The sequence below is a fragment of the Branchiostoma lanceolatum genome, chromosome 4 (genome assembly GCF_035083965.1).
Source record: "Branchiostoma lanceolatum isolate klBraLanc5 chromosome 4, klBraLanc5.hap2, whole genome shotgun sequence".
Lineage (NCBI taxonomy): Eukaryota > Metazoa > Chordata > Leptocardii > Amphioxiformes > Branchiostomatidae > Branchiostoma > Branchiostoma lanceolatum.
Window position 1 is genome coordinate 27,395,650 of NC_089725.1, and position 23,876 is coordinate 27,419,525.

Here is a 23,876-nt window from a genome sequence, read left to right on the forward strand (position 1 = left end):
GATAGCAGATAATTAGAGAAACTTAGATTTTCAAAATTTGTAGATGAAAATAAGATCCATGTTATCAATAATCAACCACTATGCTATCCAACCCATGCGTATGAACTGGATGTTGATGTCATGATTTAGAACTTAAGATCACTCATATTTTCTCTAAGATCACATGAAACTGAAAGCAGTGTAGATATTCTACTGAAATTCTTCATTGAGCCAGAAACACATAGATGACAGCAGTATCAGTTGTTTATTTTCATTCCAGAATGAAAACAAAATACTCATTTCCAATGTATAGTATGTGCCTATTCCATTCTTCCATTCCATTTTTTTACAAGATATTGTATGTCAAGTGATGACATATTTATACACCAGTCCTGCCCATTGTCATCTTGGCACATAAAATAAAGCCCCACTAAAATCAAGTACAGTATCTAACAAATGGTGTGGAAAATTTTGACAACTTGTAAAATTGTATGTACCGTAGGTCACTAGGTGAAAGTATTACGAGGCCCGCTGCATGTATTTTATTCCTTGCTTCAGTTGTGTATAACTTCAGTTCATTATTATGATAAAGTAAAATACAGAGAGAACACATGCATGCAATTCTGTTAGCTTAGCAACTCTTTGGTTATCAATGAAAAGAAACATGTTAAGTGAGTGACATTATGTCATTTTTCCAACAGCTGTTTTGGAAAGGCAGATTTGACTGGATGAAATGGGTCAATTGACTGTTGTGGTGTGAGTTGATGATTGGACTGTATCCAGTCCCCCATGGTATGCTATCCCCATCCAGAACTGACATAGTAGTATGAATGACACCCTTTCGCATTGTTGAAATGAAACTGTAGCCGTCTTGGAAGGTCAAGGGTTGATCCTGGGTCATAGGTCATGTGGATTAAGGACTTCCAAACAAGGGCGGGAACACTCTGTTGCCATAGAGTCAGTTGACCTAATATGGAAGTCTGCGATCGAGTGTCCATGAGTCTTTCAAATGTTCTGCATGTAAAGTGACTGGAGGTTTTGTCAACAGTGGAGAGGACTTTTTTGGTGAAAAGGTTGTGATTGTGGGATGATCTGTGCCGATCCAAGGGTCTGCTCGTGTGTATATGGCAACAACATCTCAGTACAGTCAAAACTGGCCAAGACCACTCAGGGAAAATCTGGTTTATGTGGACTATTGGTTACTATAGACAGGTTTTTTATATCCATTAATCTTAATGCTTCTGTCATTGGGAGAATTATCTCCAAGGGACCAGCAAAAAGTGGTCATATTGGCCAGGTGGTCATTGTGTGTAGAAGACATCAAGTGGTCCCTTCTACAGGTGTGACTGTATTGAATCAACCTGGCTGTGTCCATGGCATACCGCTGTCACTGAAGCATCTGTAATATATCAAAGTTAATCTGTAACTACATGTTAGGTTTGTTTTTGTCACACTGAAAAAGTGCAAATGAACTATAGTGGTTCCTGAGTCGTGGCCTTTTCTGAGGGTGTGTATGGTAGTTATTGTGCAGGAGAAAAGTCATTTTCAACCCTGGTAGGGATGTCATGTCCAATAAGTTGATAACTGTTTTATTCTGATTTAACTTAAAAGTTGTTCTGTTCTGTTTTAATCAATAAATCTCTGGGTGCAGTGACCTTTCAGATGGAAAGCAGCTGTCAGGAAACTTACCTTGAAGGTAGGATAAGAGAGCAAGTTTTGTCAGAACTGTCTTTTCTCACATGATCACATACCACTCAAAGTTTCAATATGCTTCAAGGTGTTAGACTGATTCATAGTGATAATGCTTTGGCTGAAGGTTAATGAAATTAGCAAAAGGACACAGGGCATTACTCTTTTCAAGGATTGATATATTGTTAGACTCACTCAGGCATTAAAACCTTAAATCATGTCAGGTTTCTCATTTTCAGACTATGAGAAAAAATTAAAACTGCAGTTTACATGGGAAGATTCAGACTATTGGCAATGTAGGTTTGGTAGGAGAAGTAACACAGGTCTCTGCAAAGGGGTATGTGCTGCACTGATAACAGGCTACAGTTTCACCAGCAGTGACTCAGACTTTATCTGATAAGGTCAAAGAAGAGCAAAAGCCATGAGCACAAACAAGTTTACGGAAGGTAATCATAAGAATGATGGTCTGTCCTCAGAGGTTGACGTGATATGTGTCATATACCGGTAGACTCATGTTCCACTGACATGGATAACTTTGACCTCCGCGAGGTCGTGTCAAGTTCCTCCTTGCCAGGACGACATCCCCCTCCTTACAGCACCCATGCCAAGAATCCCAGTAAAACGAGCCCTACACAGCTATGGGGGAGATATGTGGAGAATGTTTCAACCAGCATAGAATTTCTCTATACCCTGCCACGCTGGGGGTGATGTCCATTACATGTTGGTACCAACACTTGTTCGTGGGAGTAGTGATACATTTTTCAGGGACGGTTGATTGTGAGGTTTGCTCTGGCCAGCTATAGCTGCACATGGCTCTGTGATTTCAGCTCCGCCTCTGGTGAATATCATGAATGAAATGTCCTTCCTACATAGACACCACTGTTGAGGGTGACATGCCCCCTGTCACTGTGGCTGTAGTCTGCACTGATAAGTTGGTTGTTTGTGCATGTGTTGGTGTCAGTTTTGGACACTCTGATGCTGTCAGATGATAGCACAGGGTAGCTAGAGGTCTGAAAGCTGTTACCACTGCTGTAGTATAACATGACTGGTGTATAGTTTCATCTTGCCATTATCAAGTCAGTTGTTCAAACCTGCTAACTGGTGAAGGAAACGTGGTAGAGCAGAGGTTCCAGGTTCAAATTGAGCGTGATTTAGACCCAAAATGCTTAATACAAAATAAATCAAGCAACTCCATAAATTTTCTGTAAAATAGTGTAGAGAATTTATTTGGTTGCTTGTTTATTTTGCATTATGTATACTAGTATTCTTCTACCTGGATGTCCAACCTTTATTGACATGTTTTTGTTGTTGTTGTCCAAGACTTGTCTCTTCCCTGAGTCCCATGCATTTGTATACATTTTCATAATCCAAGCACATCCTGTATGCTGTTGTAGGAAATGTCAAAAATAACACTGGCGCTTACCTCGTAATGAAAGTGGAATCTCCAGTCTTTTCTCGGGATAAGTCTCCATCATTCATTGATGTCCCACACTAAAGATAGTACTCAAAATAGCGCCCGTGAGTCGTGACTAGAGCTTGTGGTGGAAGATAGCAATATATTTGTGGCTTGACCCAGCATTATTTCGCCATAAATCTGACATTTGCAGCAGTCTTGACCCTGTGCAGAGCCGGGGATAGCATAGATAAAGTAGTTTTAGAAGGTTACTCGCCTGATCCTACCAGTGTTGATCCCAGCTATTTTGGGCCCCATTAGCAGGAAAAAGTCTCTGCTGTACAGTTCGCCCCCTTGAATGAGTAATCGCAATCTGCTAAAGTAGCGATCCGTGGCTGGTGTGTACATGTACTGACGCTCCACTTACTTTGAAAGGGTAACGCTTTTATAGCCTGTTTCATGGCAAATACTTGGTTTACATGCTGCAGGCCGATAAGAAGTGGGTGAATGGCAACATTTTAAAAGGATTTTGTGAACATCGGATAGATGCGCAATAGATTTATTTATAAGAATGATGTTACAACTAGAAGTCCTGATGTATCACCAGGGGGCCCATTATATATTTATTTATTTTTTTGCCACACCTACAAACGTACAATTATTATAAAGATCCGTCCACAAATTCTTAAGTTGTGTTTTTCACAAACAGAGAGACAGACACACATACATACACTGTGACACACACACATGTACAGACAGACACATACATACTTACACACACAAAAACAAAAACAAAACCTTATTAGCAAAGGTAACAATGTGTGTACAACTACAAGAAGGTATATTTAGGTCCTTGTATGGATCCAGAGGTACAAGTCCTGACCTGAACGTACAAGTCCTCACCTGATCCTGTACCTGAACAAACTTGCCTAAACAGGCAGATCAATAAGACACATTGCCTAACTTGCCTGTAATAATGATATGATTGTGCAAGCAGAAGAAGGTGGAATGTAAATGGTTTCTGACTCAAAGCAAACCATATTGTAACATTTGAATTCCAAAAGTGCTGGCACAGGACTTTTTTCATGTCGTAACTATGCATCTCTTGGGAGCAAAATGGTTTGGATGATGGATAGAATTTTTTAGTCCCAACAAGCAAATTATGCCCTGGGATGGCCGCCCTATTGTAGGTCTTCTCCCTCCACTGTTCATATCCAGCAGTGTCCACCCCAATCCTTCCGTTTCTATTCCAGTCTCGCTTTACAATACTGCCATTTATTGGACAGGCTTGGCTGTAAGAACTATATGGCAGTCATGATCTTGTACACATGTATGTGCTACTGCCTCAGCTAAGTACTCGTATGGAAATCCACAGTACTCGTATGTACACTTCAAACAGTGTTTTAATTCTAAGAGGGCAGTGGATGTCACGGCAAAGGCTAACTAGGCTGGATGGGTTTTGTTGTGGTGTAACAGGGTCGATACGTGCTGTGCAGCACACACTCGCCCCTGTTGACTTAGGCAGAAAAAGGCAACCTTTGGACCCAGTTTATTGGATCTCATTGTTGAGTGAAGGTTGGGAAAACATTGGTCTCCTTGTCAAATATGGTGCATAACAATGAATGGCTTGGGCTTTTCTTTTTTTAACCTTCTCCCTGCTGCCTGACTCCGTAACCAATGGAGAATCGGTAGCCAAAAGCTACTATAGTTATTCATGCTAAAGTGTGAACATGTACAGTGCGTAACAATGAATGACTTGGGCTTTCCTTTTTTTAAACCTTATCCCTGCTGCCTAACTCCGTAACCAATGGAGAATCGGTAGCCAAAAGCTACTATAGTTATTCATGCTAAAGTGTGTATATGTACTGTGCATAACCATGAATGGCTTGGGCTTTCCTTTTTTCATAGAATTTTAACCTTCTCCCTGCTGCCTAACTTTGTAACCAATGGAGAATTGGTAGCCAAACGGTCACTTAAGTATGCTAAAGGTTAATCTTTTATTTTGGAAGACATGCAAAGTCTATCTGAGAACATTCATGGCCTATTCCTGTACTACAGTCAGTCAATTTTCAGTAAGTTCTTGGTAAGAAAAAATCAAGACCATAGCACGTCCAGGTCAAAAGATAGAAAAAAAGAAGTTCTGCTGCAGTACCAAGGTCACATACCAGGGGGCCCAAAATCGACCTTGAATTTTGGCTTCACAACACCCGCCCACATACCAAATTTCATCGTAATCCATCAAGAGGTTCTTTATTTTTATTAGTTATGCTGATTACAGTTGTCTGGTGACATACACTGATACAGACACACAGACACACAGACACACCCAAAACGATATCTCCATTTTTTTATGGAGATAATAAAAATAGGCATTTGCGGTGTTCAAGGTTCGAGGTGGGCACTGCTGACAGAAAATATGTATTCACAGTATTGTTCATGGTGTGTGATGATCTCGCATTGCGAAAACCTAAAAAATAAAACCACTGCAAATGTTACAGTAATGATTATTACTGTTCACAATTTTGGCTCAGTGTGTGAAGATTCCTTTAAAGTTTCTTTCAGGATGGAAATTTAGTCTCTGGCAAGTCTTCTGGGAAGTGGTATGGCTGGAAGTGTGTGAGCTGTGTCAGCGAGCCCATTTGCTGAAGGCGTTTTCATTTGGAAGAATTTTGTGCAGTTGCTGTACATACGTCAGTAGCGACTCTTTCCCACTCCTGTGAATCAGGTTTAACTATCTGTGGTTCTAATTGCATGGCGTTTGTTCCTATCTCTACTGATCTAGAAATCTTGCTATTAGCCGCTACCTTCTGAAAGAAAATGAGCATCCATTAGTTACCATACGCAGGACACAACACACAAAATGAGCATCTATTACTTACCGTACATAAGACACAACGTAGAACGACCAGACTTAATGATTCACTTTACCAATAATGATAACCACATCACCATTAGACTATCCTGCTGTGGAAAATTGCTCAGGTGCTCACTGGATACTGATGTTTGATAACTGTCTAGGGCTCAATATTCATTTTTTTGCAAATAGTTGCGCTGGTACACATAACCTAGAAAAGTTTAGGTTGCACAACATCAAATAAAATGGAATGCCAGCTGACCTTACTACCTCTATTCAGACCTTGAATCTACATTGTACATGTAGAGTTGAGTTAATCAGCTAACTGAAAAATTTAAAAGAAATTATTCAATCAACAATAATACAATATTTTTTCTGACAGAGACAGTGAAGAATACTGTGATTCACTTGATCTTCACGGTAGCAAAATTTCACGGTATAAGGAAATTTGACATTTTTACTTAACTTAAACTTCACGGTGGCGGCAAGTGATTTACAGAACGGATGTGTGAAGCAATCATAGATAATTACAACAGGTTTTTTCATGGTGATGATAAGTTCATGGTACAGAGGTGACAGTGAAAACAATAGTCAAAACAAAGATGGCTCTGATTTCAATGCGTGTTTATATCTGTCTTTTCCTAGTACAGAATTTTTACGTGTATCCTTTGCACTATCAGAGTGCTCAGTGCCAGTAGGCAGCCCTATGTATGCTGTCTTTGCCCTTTTCAGTGACTTTACATATTGACATTGTGCCTTGCTGCATTTCCGGATGGACGTACATGTAATTGCCCCAGAGATTCTGAGAAATGATGATGTTTGTATTATGTACTTCTAGGAACTTGTCACGTAGAATCACGCCAAGCATTTCACATCCAGAAGCAAATCTAGTTTGACCTTTTGGCTACCAGTTATTCATTCATAAGCTGTCATCATCATGTTGTGTTAATAGTCAAGGCTTGAAATGCTTTTTTTCTGTTAACCCGAACTGTGCAACTTGCCAGAAATTTACCAGCGATTCATAAACTTTCTGCAAATATCAAAGCAGCTAATCATGCCCTACTGCAGTGTTCTCAACCAGACGAAGGCAAAGTTATCATCATTCAAAATTATCATTGATCAAAATTATCTTCATTCAAAATTATCTTCATTCAAAATTATCATCATTCTAACTTTGTAACATGATCCAAGTTGTCTAAGCCTCTCACATGCAATCTCCATAAGTAAATGATGTGCAGATGATGATTTGAAACTTTGATTGGCCTGAACAGTTTTTCACTTGTACATTAACATAATGCCAAAAAGGTAAAGCAGTCATCCTCAACTGAGGTGAAGCATGATGAATTTTTAGTGCAATAGCCGGTGGTAGTGCAGTGCCTACGTTTTCAGCCAAGCAGACTGGGTCGCCTATTTCACACCTACTGACCTTGATACCAAAAAAGGCAGGAATAAGAAGAATTACAAGTAAAGAAAATTGTTTATTCGGTTCTTTTGACTTTACTTTCAGTTCAAGAAAACAGATTCAGATTTACAACTCTGGGTTTAGTAAACTTGCAGCAGATGTTCTGAAGAGCTGCCAGAAGCGCACAAGAAAAACAACTGTTTCAGCTTTCCTCTCAAATCTTTTAAAGGTCACCATCGATTAAAGTTTTATCCACTGGTCCATACCACCAGTACAAAGTGGGCTAATACTATAGGTGGCTGGCAGGGTAGGTTACTGTAAACGCAGAAATTGTGGAACTTAAAACCACCGCGAATATTTTTGTCCAATACCGTAGCAGTATGTGACTATAGTGCTGCCGCAAACTTAAAGCCACCGCAAACACTCCATTTTCGCCTTAGCGCGAAATGAAAACCACACGAACCTAAATGCATTTACAGTATTACTGGGCTCAGTAAGTAATAGGCCATGGAGAGCAGGGTTAGCCACTGAGATGCTATCTGATACAAAGTAGGTCAAATATTGGGAATATGAATGCACATGACAGGGGAGTTAAACTGTTATTGATTTATTGGCGGTACTAACTCGTTTCAGTATATGTCGGTAATGCATGTAATCCTATGGGAAAGTGGAGAAAAAGAAGGTGTAATTATCTCAAGAAGCAAGACCATACAAACTTACCCTCAAATGCTAACCTGATCCGCCAACTGTTATCAAACGCAATTCCGACAGGCTAGTCTGCAAATAACCCCCCCTAACCAGAGCACTTAGATTGGTCCTTTAGGCTCAGCACAGCCATCTGACGATCACTCCACTATCTCATGGGCGTGCAGAAACCCCAAAGATGGAGAAAGGTCACTTTTTCAAACTAATAACAAGTATAGAGTCTTCCCTACCACAGCCACCCCTAAACTGCCCAATTTTCGTTTAAAAAATCCCCTCAAGAAAGGATTGTCAATGGTTTCAGGCCATGTTTTTATTTGACTGCTTTATCACCGTGGAGTCTAGGTGCAGGCCCTAAATGGTGTATCATATATTTATGAGTTTTTCTTCGGGCAGAGAATCACTTTAGCTGGTCAAATGAAAGATGTTATCTGCCCCCAAAAAAGATTCCCAAAGAAACTGAAGAGCTCACTATTTGGAAGTGTTTCTCTGACATGCCCTCTTACTTTATATGCTATACGGTATGACTTACACAGGACCAAACGAGGCAACCTTTCACCCCTCAAAATGGCTGACACTTTATCAGTAGTACTATGGTCACAGAACGCAGTTTTTGATTTTAGCCGCAACTACAGTGTATGACTATGATGTAACTAGAGCAACAAAACGCCAGGAAATATTTTTTGTGTGAGTCAGCGAGGCAGTAATTGTCGTGTTTGAAGCATCGATGTAAGTACATTTTACCTGTATGAAAACTGGTATTGTTTTCGGTCTGTGTGTTTGTTTGTCTTGGTGTGTGTCCATAGATACTGGAATATTGCAGAGTGGCAGGATGTGAGGCAGGAAATTGACCGGGTCCAAAGTTGGTCTGGTAGGCTGGTAGGATGGGAAGTTTGGCTTGACCGGGTCCGAAGTTGGTCTGTAGGCTGGTAGGATGGGAAGTTTGGCTTGACCGGGTCCAAAGTTGGTCTGGTAGGCTGGTAGGATTGGAAGTTTGGCTTGGCCAGGCCAGGTGCAAAGTTGGTCTTGCAGACTAGGCAGAACAACTCAGATAGAATTATGGCAATTTCTGCATCTAGAAATTCACAAAAAGGAGTTACTGTAGAACAATAGATTCACAAAAAAAAATATTTCACCGAGGTTTGAGATCCCCTTTTTCTTGTCGTAGTTGTAAAGAGCTCAGCCAGAAAATATGACATATGTAGAGGCAGTGTCTAGACATTCGGACATTACATGTACAGATTATGCCCGGGCAAATGGACACTCTGCAGCGACGATCCTTGACGACACTCGGCAGTTGCCAGGAGATTGGAAGCGAGCCTGAAAGTCGGTATAAATCATTTCTTACAGACGTCAAGGGGCAGGTTGCAACGTCTATTTCGGGAACATCCAATATACAGTTACTTATACTGATGGTTTCGTAGTAATGGGTAGATAATCATGGACAAAGGTCATATTACCTTCATTTTAACTGCATTTTTGTGAAAACTGGGAAATTGTCGCTCCTGTAGGTCAGCTACATGAATGTAGCCTGTGGCAAAAATCAGAGCCTTAAAAAATTCTTGTTTTATTGTGTTTCATTGATAATGAAAAAAAAAGGTTCTAATTAGCATAAGTTATGTCCGTTGATGGTTTCCTCTACCCAAGTGTGATAATCCTTTACCACGAGCACAGTCTGTAGCACTTATGCAAATGAGGTCCATAAATGCATGATTTATATCTGTTAATCTTCTGATTGTCCAAAATTACATGTGTCTGTCACATGTAGGGGAATGCCCCGGTCATGTTAAGGTCTGGTCATCTTAGGTGAAGGTGAACATTTTTCAGAACCAATACTTGTCGTGAAGCAGCCGAGGTGATTAGCATGCAAGGTCGTGTCTGCATCGGAAAGACTTTAATTCTCTCCAAGGTGTTTTGGGATGGAGCAGTGACGTAAAGTCATCCTTTCGTGAAACTAGGTGAAGGAGAAGGGTTAAGGATGAAACAATATCATGATAACACTTTCAGAATTGATTCTACATCTCAACCCTACTTAGCAGCCCAAAGCTATAGCTTAATTTAACAGTCAAAACAGCTTGAAAAGGATACGTTGATGAAGGTTAGACATCCAGGTAATTACGTAAAGGTAAAGACATTACGTGATACAAAACGAATCAAGCAACTGGATTAATTCTCGATAAAGAGTCACATGTCTCAGTTGCTTGATAGATTTTGCATCACGTAAGCTTGAAAAGGAGATAACCTGAACCTTAATTGATTTGAAGAGATGAAACGTTAACCAAAGAAGAGCTGCTGCCTTCCCATCACCTGCTGTATAAACCACTCCAACCTGTATTATTCCCTCTATGCCCCACGCTGCATGGAGTTATTAAAATTTTCCATGCAGTGGCTGGTCCCTCTGGGAATTGTCTCCCATATATGGTATTAGTGGATGAGGTAAGACCTCCCAGGCGGAACGGCGATGTCATAACCCGCCAGCCATTGACGTAAGCAGCCGCAGAGCCCGCCTTGCCTGGAGACCGCCGGGCCGGCTTGTTTCTCATTCAGCCATTTCCCGAGCAGCCTCATCCCCAGATATTTTTTCGCCACACTCGGTTGGGTGAGAGAGCACCATGCGGGTGAATGGGGGTCCTCAGACTGCGCGCCGACCCACCAACGCTGTAGCACCAATGGAAATCATGGTTACCGGTAAGGTTACCATCAATGCTCAATTGGATTATTCTGTTTTCATTCAATTTTCCCTGTTGCTAGAGCCAATTTCATTTCTCATCATACCTGGATGTGGGCCATATAATGCCCAGGTTTTTTTCCTTGGCCTTTCAGTTAAATGAAGGTGGTGTCAGATGGTATTCCTCCTGGTTCTGTCTGAGTAAGAAGAGGCTTTTCAAGCGGTGTGGGGATACACATGTTGTTAGAGGAGGATTCAGATCGTTTTTGTGAATGTGTGGGTGAAGCATCGGTAGAAAAATCAATAGAGCTGCTATGGACTGCCAGATACATGTTCCTCCTGTCAAACCCAAGCTGTGAACTACCATAAGCAGGAAACGGAGAGAAACCTGAATTTCACATACTGGTATCATAAAACTGTTGGATATTATATGACCCATATCTTGTTTGGTTTTATCAAAATTCGTGTGGGAGTTCATAGATGACATTGTACAAGATGGAGGGTAATGGAAGTGGGCATGAAATTGCTTAATATGTTCTCAGATGTTAATATGATACATGTAGAAGCTTTGGGTTTTCAGTCTTTGTGATATCATTTCGTGTGTCTTTCAGGTAGATCTGGTCCTTGCAACATTTTTGTTTTGTTTTTGTAGAAACACAGCACAGCTGGCATATTGTTTTCCATTATCGGGAAAGATATGGAATCCCTTTCTATCAATGACAGCCTGTGTAGTACATGAGTGTGCCTCTTTTAACAGAGCATGTGTTTAGACTAGAGCTGACTCAAGGGGTCTAGATGGGTTTTCTTGTAAAAGCAGAAGCATGGGGAAGCATCTATTCCCTATAAAAATCATTCAAACTGGATTTAAAACCCCTGATCGGGAGTAAAGATCTTTTTTACAAAGCATGTGTAGTTTGGATGCCGGTTTTACTTTTACCAAACCAAGGTTCTCTGTGTATCTTTATTTTGCTAACTTGGTCCTTTCCTAACCAATATGGTTTTCATAATCATTTTGTTTTGCTTGTATGAACCTAAAAGATGTTTATTCATGAGAAGCTCAAACCGACCTGCAGGCTGCTTTTCATTGAGGTCATGAGGTCAGGAAGAGATATAACAGAGATCCAGTTTACATCATTTAAAGTCCTAATAGATCTTTACATGTTACACATACATGGTACAAAAAACATAAGATTGAGAACTGGCATATGATTCATCATGATCATAGTGTGTATCTGGTCCTTATGGAAATGGTATGATGACCCTTTTTTAAGCTGCAAAAATGAAGTTGAAGGGCGTTGTGTTCCCAGTGTATCTGTAACCACGCCCCCTAGTCGAGTGCTGCCATGTGCTGAGCGACCCCTTCATGATAAATGGAACAAATGCATGCAGGCTTTGGCTCATGAATTAATGATTGCCTCTTTTGTTATCTTCATTCTCGAACCAAACGGTGCCTTTATGGGTATACAGAACATTCTGATATTATTTATTACATGTAGATATCCAGTTCCAGAAGACTTCATTGGAGATGAAAGGTATATAAAATTCTTCATGTTTTGGATGATTCAGTTCTTTGTTCCACCACCAGAACAGTTTACTCGCCAATGTTTTGGTAGTCATTCTGCTACTGAATTGTAACAGTTGGCAGGCAGACCTCTCTTGTTTTGCAACAAAGAACTGAATCATCCATTTGTTAACCAACCTGATAAAACTATTTGTAGATCTCTGTGATAACTGTGTCTGTATGACAGATAAGAAATTCTTCATATGTAATGGCTAATGATCAGTTATCATCCATTTGTTTACCAATCTGATGAAACTATTTACAGATCCCTGTGATAATTGTGTTTATATGACAGTTAAAAAAATTCTTCATATGTAATGGCTAATGATCCGTAGAATATTTCGATATCTCCTTAAAGTCCTCCTTTCTCCTGTATTTTAACTAGATGGCATGTTATTTAGAGTACAGTCAAAACTGCTGAAGAAGACCATTCATGTGGACAGGTGGTCACCACAGACAGGATTCTTAATGCTTGTGTGAATGGGAAAAAAAATATATGTAAGTGGCTACCAAAAAGTTGTCACATGGGCCCGGTGGGCTTTATGATACAAAGGTGGCCACTTGTACAGGGTTGACTGTACTATCAAAGATCTTGGCTACCGCCTATTGATGCGGTAAATGCATCTTAGATATCACACATTTACCAAAAGACAGAAGTCTTATTTGAAGTCGGAGAAATGAACGTCCATGGTTGTTTGAAGCTCATTCTTTGATCCTGGCCAAATTGGCTTGTGAGGGGGTTTTCAAAGGACAATGTTCTGTGATCTGTAAAGTCTAATGACTGAAGCTCTGATGTGTACTGGAGCAGGTGGTCTTTGAAAAAGGCTCCAAGGCGGAAAATACTAGGATATGTTATTTACCTGTCCCGATGTTTCGTTTGCATAGCCCTTGTCATAGAAATGGGCTCGCCGGTAGTCACTAATGGTTAGATAGCAAAGGATGAATATGGGCTTGGGGTTGATACCAAGTGGTATCACTATTAGAAGATCACTGCTGGCTTACACTAATTTGTAGTACAAAATATATGGTCATTACGATCATGCAATGTTCAGCCAGGTGTGACATACGCTTGTTGAACTTGGTTCTACAGTATGTGAAATATACATGTAGAATACAACATGGTGTATTCTGCATCGCTCAAAGTACTGAAACCCAAAGCCGGAACCCAGGGTGATGCAGAATACACCATGTTGCAACATCGATTCCAACCTCCTTATCCAGTATTCAAATTTTCGTCAGCATTGCAACCGACGCACTCAAAATGCTTTCTAAATATTCTATGGATGGCTGTGTGATAAAAGTGGAACCTCGTATGATAACCAAAGTTATCACCCGGTCTGGAACACCCGTATCAAACGTTTTTGTGGTCCAGGTATGACATAAAATACTATATCAACTAGAACTTTGCCACTGATTATTGTGGCTTAACATCACTGACATCAGAGTTTGTGAGGGTCAGAAAAAAAGGACATGTTTTAGGTGATGTTCATTGATTTTTACTGACATGGCCACTAACTAAGAGCCTGACCAAATCGCAGTGCTAACAGTGCTTGCCGTGAGATTAGTCCTCTAGTGGCTTGAGGGCAACTGTATTTTGTACATGTACCTGTAAACCAAGGGCATCGAGCCCTCCTAATATGCCTAACATTATCAACTGACACTTGATTATTTCAGGCTGATGGTTGCCATGGGTTGATGTGTTATGATTCCAGTCAAAACTGTTCTGTTTTTCTGTTTAGCACAAGTTTCCATAGGGATTCCTCTGCTTGGTGCTTAGAAGTGTTTTTTTTTTAAAACTGGTTCCCTGAATTTGTTTGAAAAGTTGCCTTTGGGCACAACACACTAGTTTTGCTGCATAAGACCAGATTGATAGGTTTGATCCACTCACACACACCGGGATGGATCTCTAGTCTTTTCAATATGTAGTATACATGTATATCGGGTTCAATATATTGGGTTCTTTACGTCCCATCCGAGAGGACGTGCCTAACCGAAGCTAGGTACTCATGTTCATCTGAGTAGGGTGAAGAAATAGGTGTAGAATTTCTCAAGGGGCACAACATTGGGGCATGGTACTGGAAGGCGTGGCCCATCCCTCTCCTTTTACTGCCTTTTACCTCCCCAACCAGGTACCCATTTTTATACCTAAGTGGAGTGAGGAAAGTGCCTTTCCCAAGGACTGTCTGTCGCCTTCCTCAGGGCAATTCCGACCGGTTCTGTTATGCACTACAAGTAGGTGTCTATGCTAACAGATACAGTCCCAAACAAGTATTCACATATTCATCCACATCAGAAGTCACAAGAGAACTCCAGAGGCGCACATATAGTCTTCCGAGACTGGACTGCCAAAGACAAGACATATTCATCATGGATTCAGCCCCTCTTGTTTAATTTTTTCTGGATTCAGCCTCTAACCAGCGTGTTTCCTCCCTTTGCGACCTGCAGACGCGAGACCAGAGGAGCGCGAGGACCTGTTTGTGCAGAAGCTGCGGCAGTGCTGCGTCGTCTTCGACTTCGTGAACGACCCCCTGAGCGACCTGAAATGGAAGGAGGTGAAGAGAGCGGCGCTGAACGAGATGGTGGAGTATGTGACCCACAACAGGGGCGTCATCACGGAGGCCGTGTACCCAGAGGCAGTCAATATGGTAAGACGTAAACTGGTTTTAATGAACACACTTCAAGAACATAATTGTAGCCCAAGAGCTAAATTGCAGATATACAATACATACTAAAACCACCTGTGTACAAATCTGCTAAATAGCTGTCATAATATTTACATCTAAAACGCAGTCACACACAGGATACGTTGTTCACAATGCGTTCAATAGCTTAACAAAATATGGTTAAGTAGTATTCATAGAACAAGATAACCACCAAAATATCCGGAAAAAAACTTTGCTTGCATGTATAGAATTTTGTTAATCAGTGATTTGCAAAACTGATGAAAACTATTCATGAATAAGCTATGTTATCTGATGAGCATCTTCGTGATTCTCCATGCAGTTCTCAATAAACGTGTTCCGCACGTTGCCGCCTACATCCAACCCCAACGGAGCCGAGTTTGACCCAGAGGAAGACGAACCAACGCTAGAGGCTGCGTGGCCACATTTACAGGTGAGGACAGAGGACCAGAAAAACTGTTTTACTGATAATTGCATATCCTGTACCTCTTCTGTATCTATGTATAACCAGTATAACCACCCTAGCTTCACAGGCATGTGGCACGGCAGCAGCTGGTTATATTACACTAAACCACCTGTCACCCCTATCCTTTGTACATCTAGCCGCAAACGTTGTTTAAAGCTATCTAGTTAGTGAGGATGTTCCTACTGTAGTTGGTGGTTCCAAGGAAAAATTATAGTTCAAGGGATAAACAAATCTTTGAATACCTAATTTTTACGTATAAATTGTGTGTTACTTGAATGGCTGTTACAGAGAAGAGTTGCATACTTGTTTTTGTTTGACAATTCCCATTTTCACCATGAATTAACCATGAAGGAGAAAAAACTGAAGAGATTTGGGCTAATGATTCTTTTAAATTTAAACTTGATTGGAGGGACCTTCAAGTGTATGTACAGCCACATCACTTACATGTAACAGTTACTTACTTTGATGAGAAAAGGCACTGATACATTGTTTTTGGCACAGTTGGATACCAGTAATGTAAAACTGAGGGTACCAAAAGGACAAATTGTTTTGTGCAATACAGATAACCACTACAGATACCATTAACGTTGATGTGATGTTATTTGATTATAATGTCCTTACAAGGCACACGACATATACAACCCAAAGATATGATCATGATGGATTGTGTAGTGGTGCTGAATATACAGTCTTTACCCAGTACCTGTTCAAAATGTCAGACGTTGGGAGGGTGTCACCAAACAGGACTGTTTTTAACATTGACAAATTGGGAAATGCGTGCTGCTGTCACAGGGCTATTCAATCAAGTAGACATGTGATGCTTTAGCGTGAAGAACCCTTCTGCGGCGCTGGAACAGATAAGACAGTTCGCATAGCGATGAGGAAAGGTTGGCAGAGGACACATGGAGAAGACTTATCCACACGCCCAGACAGACCCATGTAATACTTCCCATGTGTCTTTGACGTCAGTTTGCCGCTGGGGCGGCTCTGTGCCGTCGTTTAAAGTGCAGGACTGACGTCAGTCTGCCCACGAAGTGTCGGGTGTCGTCTTCAAGGAGGAATCACCGAGAGTTCTGTCATCTCTCTTGTTTCAGATCGTTTATGAGTTCTTTCTGAGGTTCCTGGAGTCCCCCGACTTCCAACCAAACACAGCCAAGAAGTACATAGACCAGAAGTTTGTTTTACAGGTGGGTGCCCGCATCTTTGGGTGGGGATGGTGAGTGAGTGAGTGAGTGAGTGAGTGAGTGAGTGAGTGAGTGAGTGAGTGAGTGAGTGAGTGAGTGAGTGAGTGAGTGAGTATGTGAGTGAGTGAGGTAGCCAGTGAATGTTTGAGAGAGAGTGGATGAATGAATGAATGAATGAATGAATGAATTGATAGATGAATGAAGCTGTATTTACATGTTTTGCTTGTGTGGGCTTATATGACACCAAATTCAGTTGTTAGTTTAGATTGAAAGTTAACCTGTGTTGGTAGAATACTCCTGAAAGCAGGGTTGAACTATGAGTTCCAACATAATGGAAGAATGGGATCTACTCAAAATTTTACGGTAATTCTTGTTTACCCATTGTGTTGTAAATTATTGTTTAATCTTGCTGTACAATCAGTTATTAACTGAGGAGGAATGTACAGTATATAATGACGGTAGGTTTATTGCAAATCCACACCCAGAGGCTAATTACAACTTAATGTAGCAGATGTAATCATGATGAATGTTGTAGAATACATTGATATTAAGAGCTCCTTTCTACTGTATATTACATTCTTAAATATACATCAAGCTAGTTTTGTAATTACATCTGACTTCTTCTTTTGAGACAGTGGAAGACAAAGTTACACACTTCTTTTATGATATGTGGAATTTTGATGGTAGAATAATTATTGTTTTTGCATGGTCAGGAATAGTGGGAAAATATTGTATTTTGACTCTGATGCAAGGCCGTCTCCAGGCCATGTCAAAATGCATTTCGGTTAGCCTGAAAGATTAAACAACGATAATCAACAAGGTGGGCTCCCTAACATTGAGTGGGAGATGTTAAAGCTGGAGAGAGTAGAGACTGCTCTGACGGGATTATTCGTCCTATAACAAGACTGGGAGTGTATGACGTCATAGCTCATTTATGACCATGGTTTGTGGTTACAGGGCTGATGGCCCTAACCACCATCGGATCACAAATTAGCAAGGGAGCCATCAACGTTTATTCTTCCTAGTCATTCATACATGTTGTGGTGGTAGAAGACGAAATGCATTTTATTTCAATCCGTCCCTTTATGATCGCGACAGAAAGGAGTCCTTTAAAGAGGCCACCAAATTCCTTCCTAATTACTCCGTGTTAACAGACGAAAAGAAAACTGCTCTCCTCTTACATTACAGAAAAAGTAGAATCCTTCGTCCTACAGTGTCTCAGAAAAAGAAGTCAAAGCCAATGAATTAGAATGTCTAGACTACAGTATGCACATGCCATGTTCTACATCATTATTTGTTTGTCTTTTTCATGTTACTTGCAATTAGTCCATTGGCACACAAACTTGCAGGTAACAATTGCAATGTTTATTTCCTTCCCTCCTCACAGCTGCTGGACCTATTCGACAGTGAAGATCCTCGGGAGCGGGATTTCTTGAAAACGACGCTGCATCGCATCTACGGCAAATTCCTCGGGCTCAGGGCTTACATCAGAAAACAGATCAATAACATATTTTATAGGTAATTGAATTTGTCCCTTGATTTAGTACCGCCATGGGGGTAGACATGGTGGAGGTTAGTATCCTGCCCCTGAGCGGTCTCCAGGACCCGACCCTTCCTCCTTCCCGGGTTACAAATTTGCTTCTTGGGATGGAAAGAAATCTTACCCCATCTGTCAAAAAGATCTGAACTTCATGACATGAAATGTATGTATTTTATCTATTCACATGTATCAATCTTTAGGGTGGTCCCTTCAGTTAACCAAGTAACTGATTGTGTATTCAAATGTGACACCTTAAAATGATGGATTTAGCAACAAAAATTAATGAACAAAATTGGCTCCCACACAACGAGTGGGATGGAACAAATTAAAAGCTGGAGACAACTCTTCTCCTGCCTCTGAGCTACTAATATGTTCTTCTATGGGATCACTATCAGTTCAGTGTTATAGGCACTGAATCATCTTTTATTTCCTGGTCGGTTCTTGCAATAGGTTTTATGAAGTATGAAACTGCAAACTTTTAAGAAACCATTTCAATTCCTTGTCTGTAGGTTATTAACAATGAGTTACATACAGCAAATTCACACACTCAGATTTATGTACGCAGTATTAGCTTAAAGGCTGGTACAGATTAAATGCAGGTAGATATCAGAAATATGTGCACAACACAAAATTTTCCTGTACATGTACTCATCTGCACATGCAGGACTGGTATTTCAAGCCCTTTTGGCAATTCACCTGCTGGCAATTACAGGCGCGGTATATTCATGCTTCTCGCAGAATTGCGGCGGTCGTGACTGCTCAAATGCCAAATTACCCCATCGCATAGTTACAATAAGGCCACACCAATTTAATTTCTTGGTTAACAGATTTTTTGAAAGACTGTCAAATTCCAAAATCAACATGAAAACAGAATCTCAGAGGAAAGTTTGTACTTTGGTGCACACAGTTTTAGGGTGTGAACATGGTCAGGTGCAAATTATTTACCCCAGCCTTCTGTTTTTATGATCTTTTTTTTGCTAAAATTAAAAAAAAAATTTGTTAACCAATTAATTAAATTGGTGTGGCCTAAGGAAGTGTACAATAAGTGGTCTAAGAAAAGAGCCACAAATTTCATACATGACATTTGGGGTCAATGCTAATGTGAGGGTAAAAAACATGCTAGTCGTGACTGGTGCAGATGCCAAATTGCCCCTTGTTGCATAGTTACAATGAGGAAATGCAGTTAGTGTTCTGATAAAAACCATTATGACATTTAGTATGGCACAACAGTTGCATTCATGTCTGCAGCCAACAGTAGGAACAAATGCCACTAAATGCTTCAGCTTAAAGTGGTTTGATATTTCTCACACTACAATTACAGTGATCACTGTGGGAAATGCTTGATAATATCCCTTGTACCAATTATGGACGGTTCCTGTGACAGGAAACATCCGTAATTGGCATAAGGGATAATTCCCATGTCTGTGACTCTGCATCATTGTTTAACGCAGTGATGATTTCCAGTGATTTTGCCAAACTCCATCATTTAGAGTTTATGTAAAGAACAGTTACAACACTGAAGTCTTAGTTTTACGACATACCTACCAATTTTCTTATTTTCTCTGTAGTTTGAAACATCCTGGCATAGCGGCACAAATTTTTGCTTGCAACCTTGTCTCCATTTTTGTCCTTTCCATGCACGAGTGCTTGACATATACACTTGTGGTACAGCCGTGTGCCCTTTGTGTTAGGTGAAAAAAATCAATTGCTTCCTAAAGACACAAGTATGTCTATTATTGTGTATGACTGACAGAGGTAGAATTCCAGTCACGTAGCTTCCCCCTAAGCCAATGTCTACTCCTTTTGTTTTGCAGGTTTATATATGAAACAGAACACCACAACGGCATAGCAGAACTTCTAGAGGTCTTGGGAAGGTGAGTTTGTGTCTTAAGCCTTTAAATCTGCCTCTTGGTCTTCCTTTCAACAAACCTATGTGGAAGTATCAGGTTGCCCATGAGAATTGCACACAGCCACAATCTTTTTAGACTAGTGGGTCCTTCATGTTGAACACAGTTTGAACCATAGGCATGTAATGCTTAATTGTTGGATTAATGAATGAATGAATGAATGAATGACTGGTTTATTTATTTAAATAAGATCACATTCCCTTTATATAGTCACTGACAAAAGACAGCAGATGCTCTCTAAAATGTTTGACTGTTTCAAAATTTTATCCACTGTTGCTTGAGTAACTGTCATTTGGAAGATCACATTCAATACCATAGCATCCGCATGATACAGCTGAATTGAGGCAGGACTTACAATATTAGAATCAGTCACTTTGCCTAGCAGCAGGGATCTACAGATAGTTAAATCCCTTGGATAAAGGTTTGACCAGTGTGTATCAATTGATAAAAGTACTCTAAATCGATTTTAAGTTGGTGGCACTGTGGAAATCTGGAGTTCACAGCTGAAACAACAGTAGTAACACAATAAACGGCAGAAGTTTAGTTTGCAGTGAAAAGTTTATGGCGAGAGGTCACCGCAAAAACCATGAACGTAAAAAACGCAGCAAACATTTCAAAACTTACACTATGCAGATAGTAAGTCGGGTTTTTCTAGAAAAATTAAACAAGAGGGAGCACACACAGGCAAGGGAGCGAATTCTATGTATTTATGGATAGAATCAACCGCTGAGGGAATGCTGTATGCTGGATATTAAGCTAAAATCTGAATTCAACAAGGGGGCGCTGGGCTGCGCCCCTCTTTCCTGATTTAGTAAGTTGCTTGTGTTTTTAGGATGTTAGCATTTTTATTGTAGACAGTTGGACATGCGTCACAAAGTGTGCTGCAGTGTTGTACTTTGTCAGGAGATGAATGTAGTCAGTAAAGCAAACACTGATAATGGCCAGGCTCGTCAGGGCTCAAAATGTTAATGTTTTTTAGTTTCTGCAATTTTGTGGGTCAGCAGAAATTTTACCGGTACATGTACTTGCAATTAGAAAAAAAATTTTGCAGGTTTTAAAAATATTTATGTAATTTTGTACAGCTTGGAAATGGTAAATGTAAAACTAATTTAAGGTGCTTTATACGATGTGAATTAGAGCATATGATTTTATAATAAGCATCGTCTCATATTTATCTGTAAGTCATACTGTGCCCTAGTGAATTGTGAAGTTGAGTCATGTACTACAGGCTTTAGTACACTTCTTCTTAGTTGCAATTTTTTTATTCATAACACCCAACCCATTTTTCTTTTGACATACAAAATTGTTTTTATTTTTACCTGCAATCCCTAATTTTCTTCTGCTGAGTGCAGGTTACAGCTGGGTATTTCGAGCCCGTCTTGTGTAAACATGTTTTGACTAAGTTGACACACTGTTGTATTACCAAGGTCTCTGTGTATATAATCATGTTCACAGTTGAAGGCCAATGTTAACAATGTGACAAATAGGTAATGTTATAGGCTGAGCCTCTTGATTTATGTTGTGGTGTGTTTACTGACAGGAGTATAATGTGGGGATCACAGCTCCTGTTTGCTTTGGAAGGCACAGCGATGGTTGTGTTGGTCACGTTGTTTCCCACACACAAATGTACATGTCAAAATGATATGCAAGTTACTTTTGCTGGTGAGTTTGAATGGGAGATGGCTGTAGGCAGTAGGGTCAGTAGTACCCTTGGTTGGCTGCCAGAGGGAGTTGTCAGCTGCCAGTAGCAGAGAGACATGCCCTACAGCAGAATTCTTTAAACAGTTTAGGCCTCTACACCACTGTGCCAAGCTGTGTACCATCCTAGTCAGTTTAGATGGCACCCAGGCTACCATTGTGCCATTTTTTCACAAACACCCTTAGCATGTACATGTAACACCTGGTGTTGTTTTTATCCTCTTAAATTATTGGTGCAGTAAAAGATTATCTCACCTTGTTAATTTCATTGTGAGGTAGCTTGATGAAAAAAAGTGGATTCAGCTAAGCCATGTCCCAAGGCTATATAATACAACAGTCACTGGTTACTATCAACATCTAAGTTTTTTTATTTTATTTAAAAATTTTAGGTCCAACAAAATCCTGATCATCAAGCGCAGAAACAGTCACTGTCAAATTAGAAAATATGTCTCTGTTCCTGTTTGTTTTTTCCGTTTCTATTCCCGCCAGGAGGCTTTTCTCACAGTTGGTTTCGTAGATGACCTTTCTGTGTAAGGGAGGTCAGGGCCATGGGAGAATTGGAGTGGAAGTGTGAATTTGAATTACAACATATTATTCCTCACAAGACTGATTCCAGATAGGCTACGGTGTGCAAAGTGTGATCATCTTTTTCACTTTCATGCGTTGAAATATTACAAATTGGGCAATGTGACAGCAAGACAGAATTTATGATAAAATTGGGCAAGTGACAGCAAGACAGAATTTATGATATACGTTATGTACAGTACATCTATCTCAATTGTTAGAAGCTCGTCTGTTGTTCCAGTGAAGTTGCCAGGTGATACACCGTGCATCTGTTGCCAAATTTACCTGAGGGTGTTTTCTCTCGGTCTTTTGTGTGCTGGTGGTGGTTTATTGATATGGCAGTTCTGCATTGTGGCATTCATTAGGATCATTGATAGTGTAGCCGTCAGTCAAGATCCCACAGCTTGCAGATGACAGACCCGTACTACTTTAAATGTTGAAAATTTTATGGTCGTTTTATTTTCGCGGTGACTTCTCAACCACAAAGTCATGTTGCTGCGAATATGCCGTTTGTCATTATGGATGACTACTGTGCTGTACTGTTTCAGTCACGAATTTAGAACACAGAAAAACATAATTTTCCCTTCTTCTACGAAATAATAAACTACCACGAAACTAAATGAATTTACAGTAGATGTGTTTCATCACATGCTGAGAGAATCTCCCTGGTGACAAATTGTTGAGCTTGTCTCTAAGTCCATTCCTTCCAATAATACTGGTGATTAAGAAAAGGCTTGATATAGCCCCTCATAATGTACACTTCACATGTGGTGGTTTGATTCCTTTATGTGTTATACACAGACATAACTGTTACAATGGTTAGTTAGTATGAAAAGGAAGTAACCCTACTTCATTCTTGTAACCACTGCACCAATGTAAACAGCTGTGAGTTACTATGAAGAAGAATACTTGGGAATAGTAAGTGCTCTTTTGAAAGTTTGAGAGATTCTCAGTTCGTATTCCTTTATTAATTATGTGCATACATTTTAAAGATAGGGTACATTAACAGATTATGATTATGATGGAAAACAACATGAGTCGGGAGGGGGGGAGCCTAATAGGCTATTGTACTTTGTCCTCTCCCATTTTCTTATTACATTGAAACAGATACCAAGATAATGAGGTAAAATAATCCGAATAGATGGATACATGATTATGTATATCAATAGCACATATTATACATTATGTCATGCCTGGGCCTGATACGGGTGTTCCGGACCGTGTGATAACTATCGTACACAAAGTGTTCTAGAGTTGTATCACACGGGCGTCCGTAGAATATTTAGAATGCATTTCGAGCGCACCGCTGCCGTCAAAAGTTCGAATACAGAATTCGGAGGTTGGAATCAATGCTGTTACAGTTTTATGTTCGAGGACACAAAACTCTCTCAACTTTAGTCGCATTTCGCATTGAAATGTTTTTTTTTTTTTAGTATGACATAAATAAAATACAACACGGTGTATTCCGCATCACCCTTGGTCCCAGCCCGACCGTGGGGAGGATCGCCCGGCGGCCGTAGGACCCGCGGTCGGGCTGGTACCTCGGGTGATACGGAATACCCCGTGTTGTATTCTATATATTCACAAC

At 40.3% G+C, this 23,876-nt stretch overlaps 1 protein-coding gene across 6 annotated transcripts in view; it reads left to right on the forward strand.

Moving 5' to 3' along the window:
- The window catches only part of LOC136433786 (serine/threonine-protein phosphatase 2A 56 kDa regulatory subunit gamma isoform-like), a 34,993-nt gene that overhangs the window by 1,597 nt on the left and 9,520 nt on the right, over positions 1-23,876 (forward strand). For 5 of the 6 annotated variants that reach the window (XM_066426292.1, XM_066426295.1, XM_066426293.1 and 2 more), the window contains exons 4-8: positions 14,694-14,893; positions 15,252-15,362; positions 16,490-16,582; positions 17,967-18,097; positions 19,934-19,993. In XM_066426292.1, the coding sequence (XP_066282389.1) occupies positions 14,694-14,893; positions 15,252-15,362; positions 16,490-16,582; positions 17,967-18,097; positions 19,934-19,993 (595 nt within the window). Of the gene's footprint in view, positions 1-10,592; positions 10,708-14,693; positions 14,894-15,251; positions 15,363-16,489; positions 16,583-17,966; positions 18,098-19,933; positions 19,994-23,876 lie in introns of those variants that run through there. The other variant, XM_066426297.1, reaches the window with a different exon arrangement.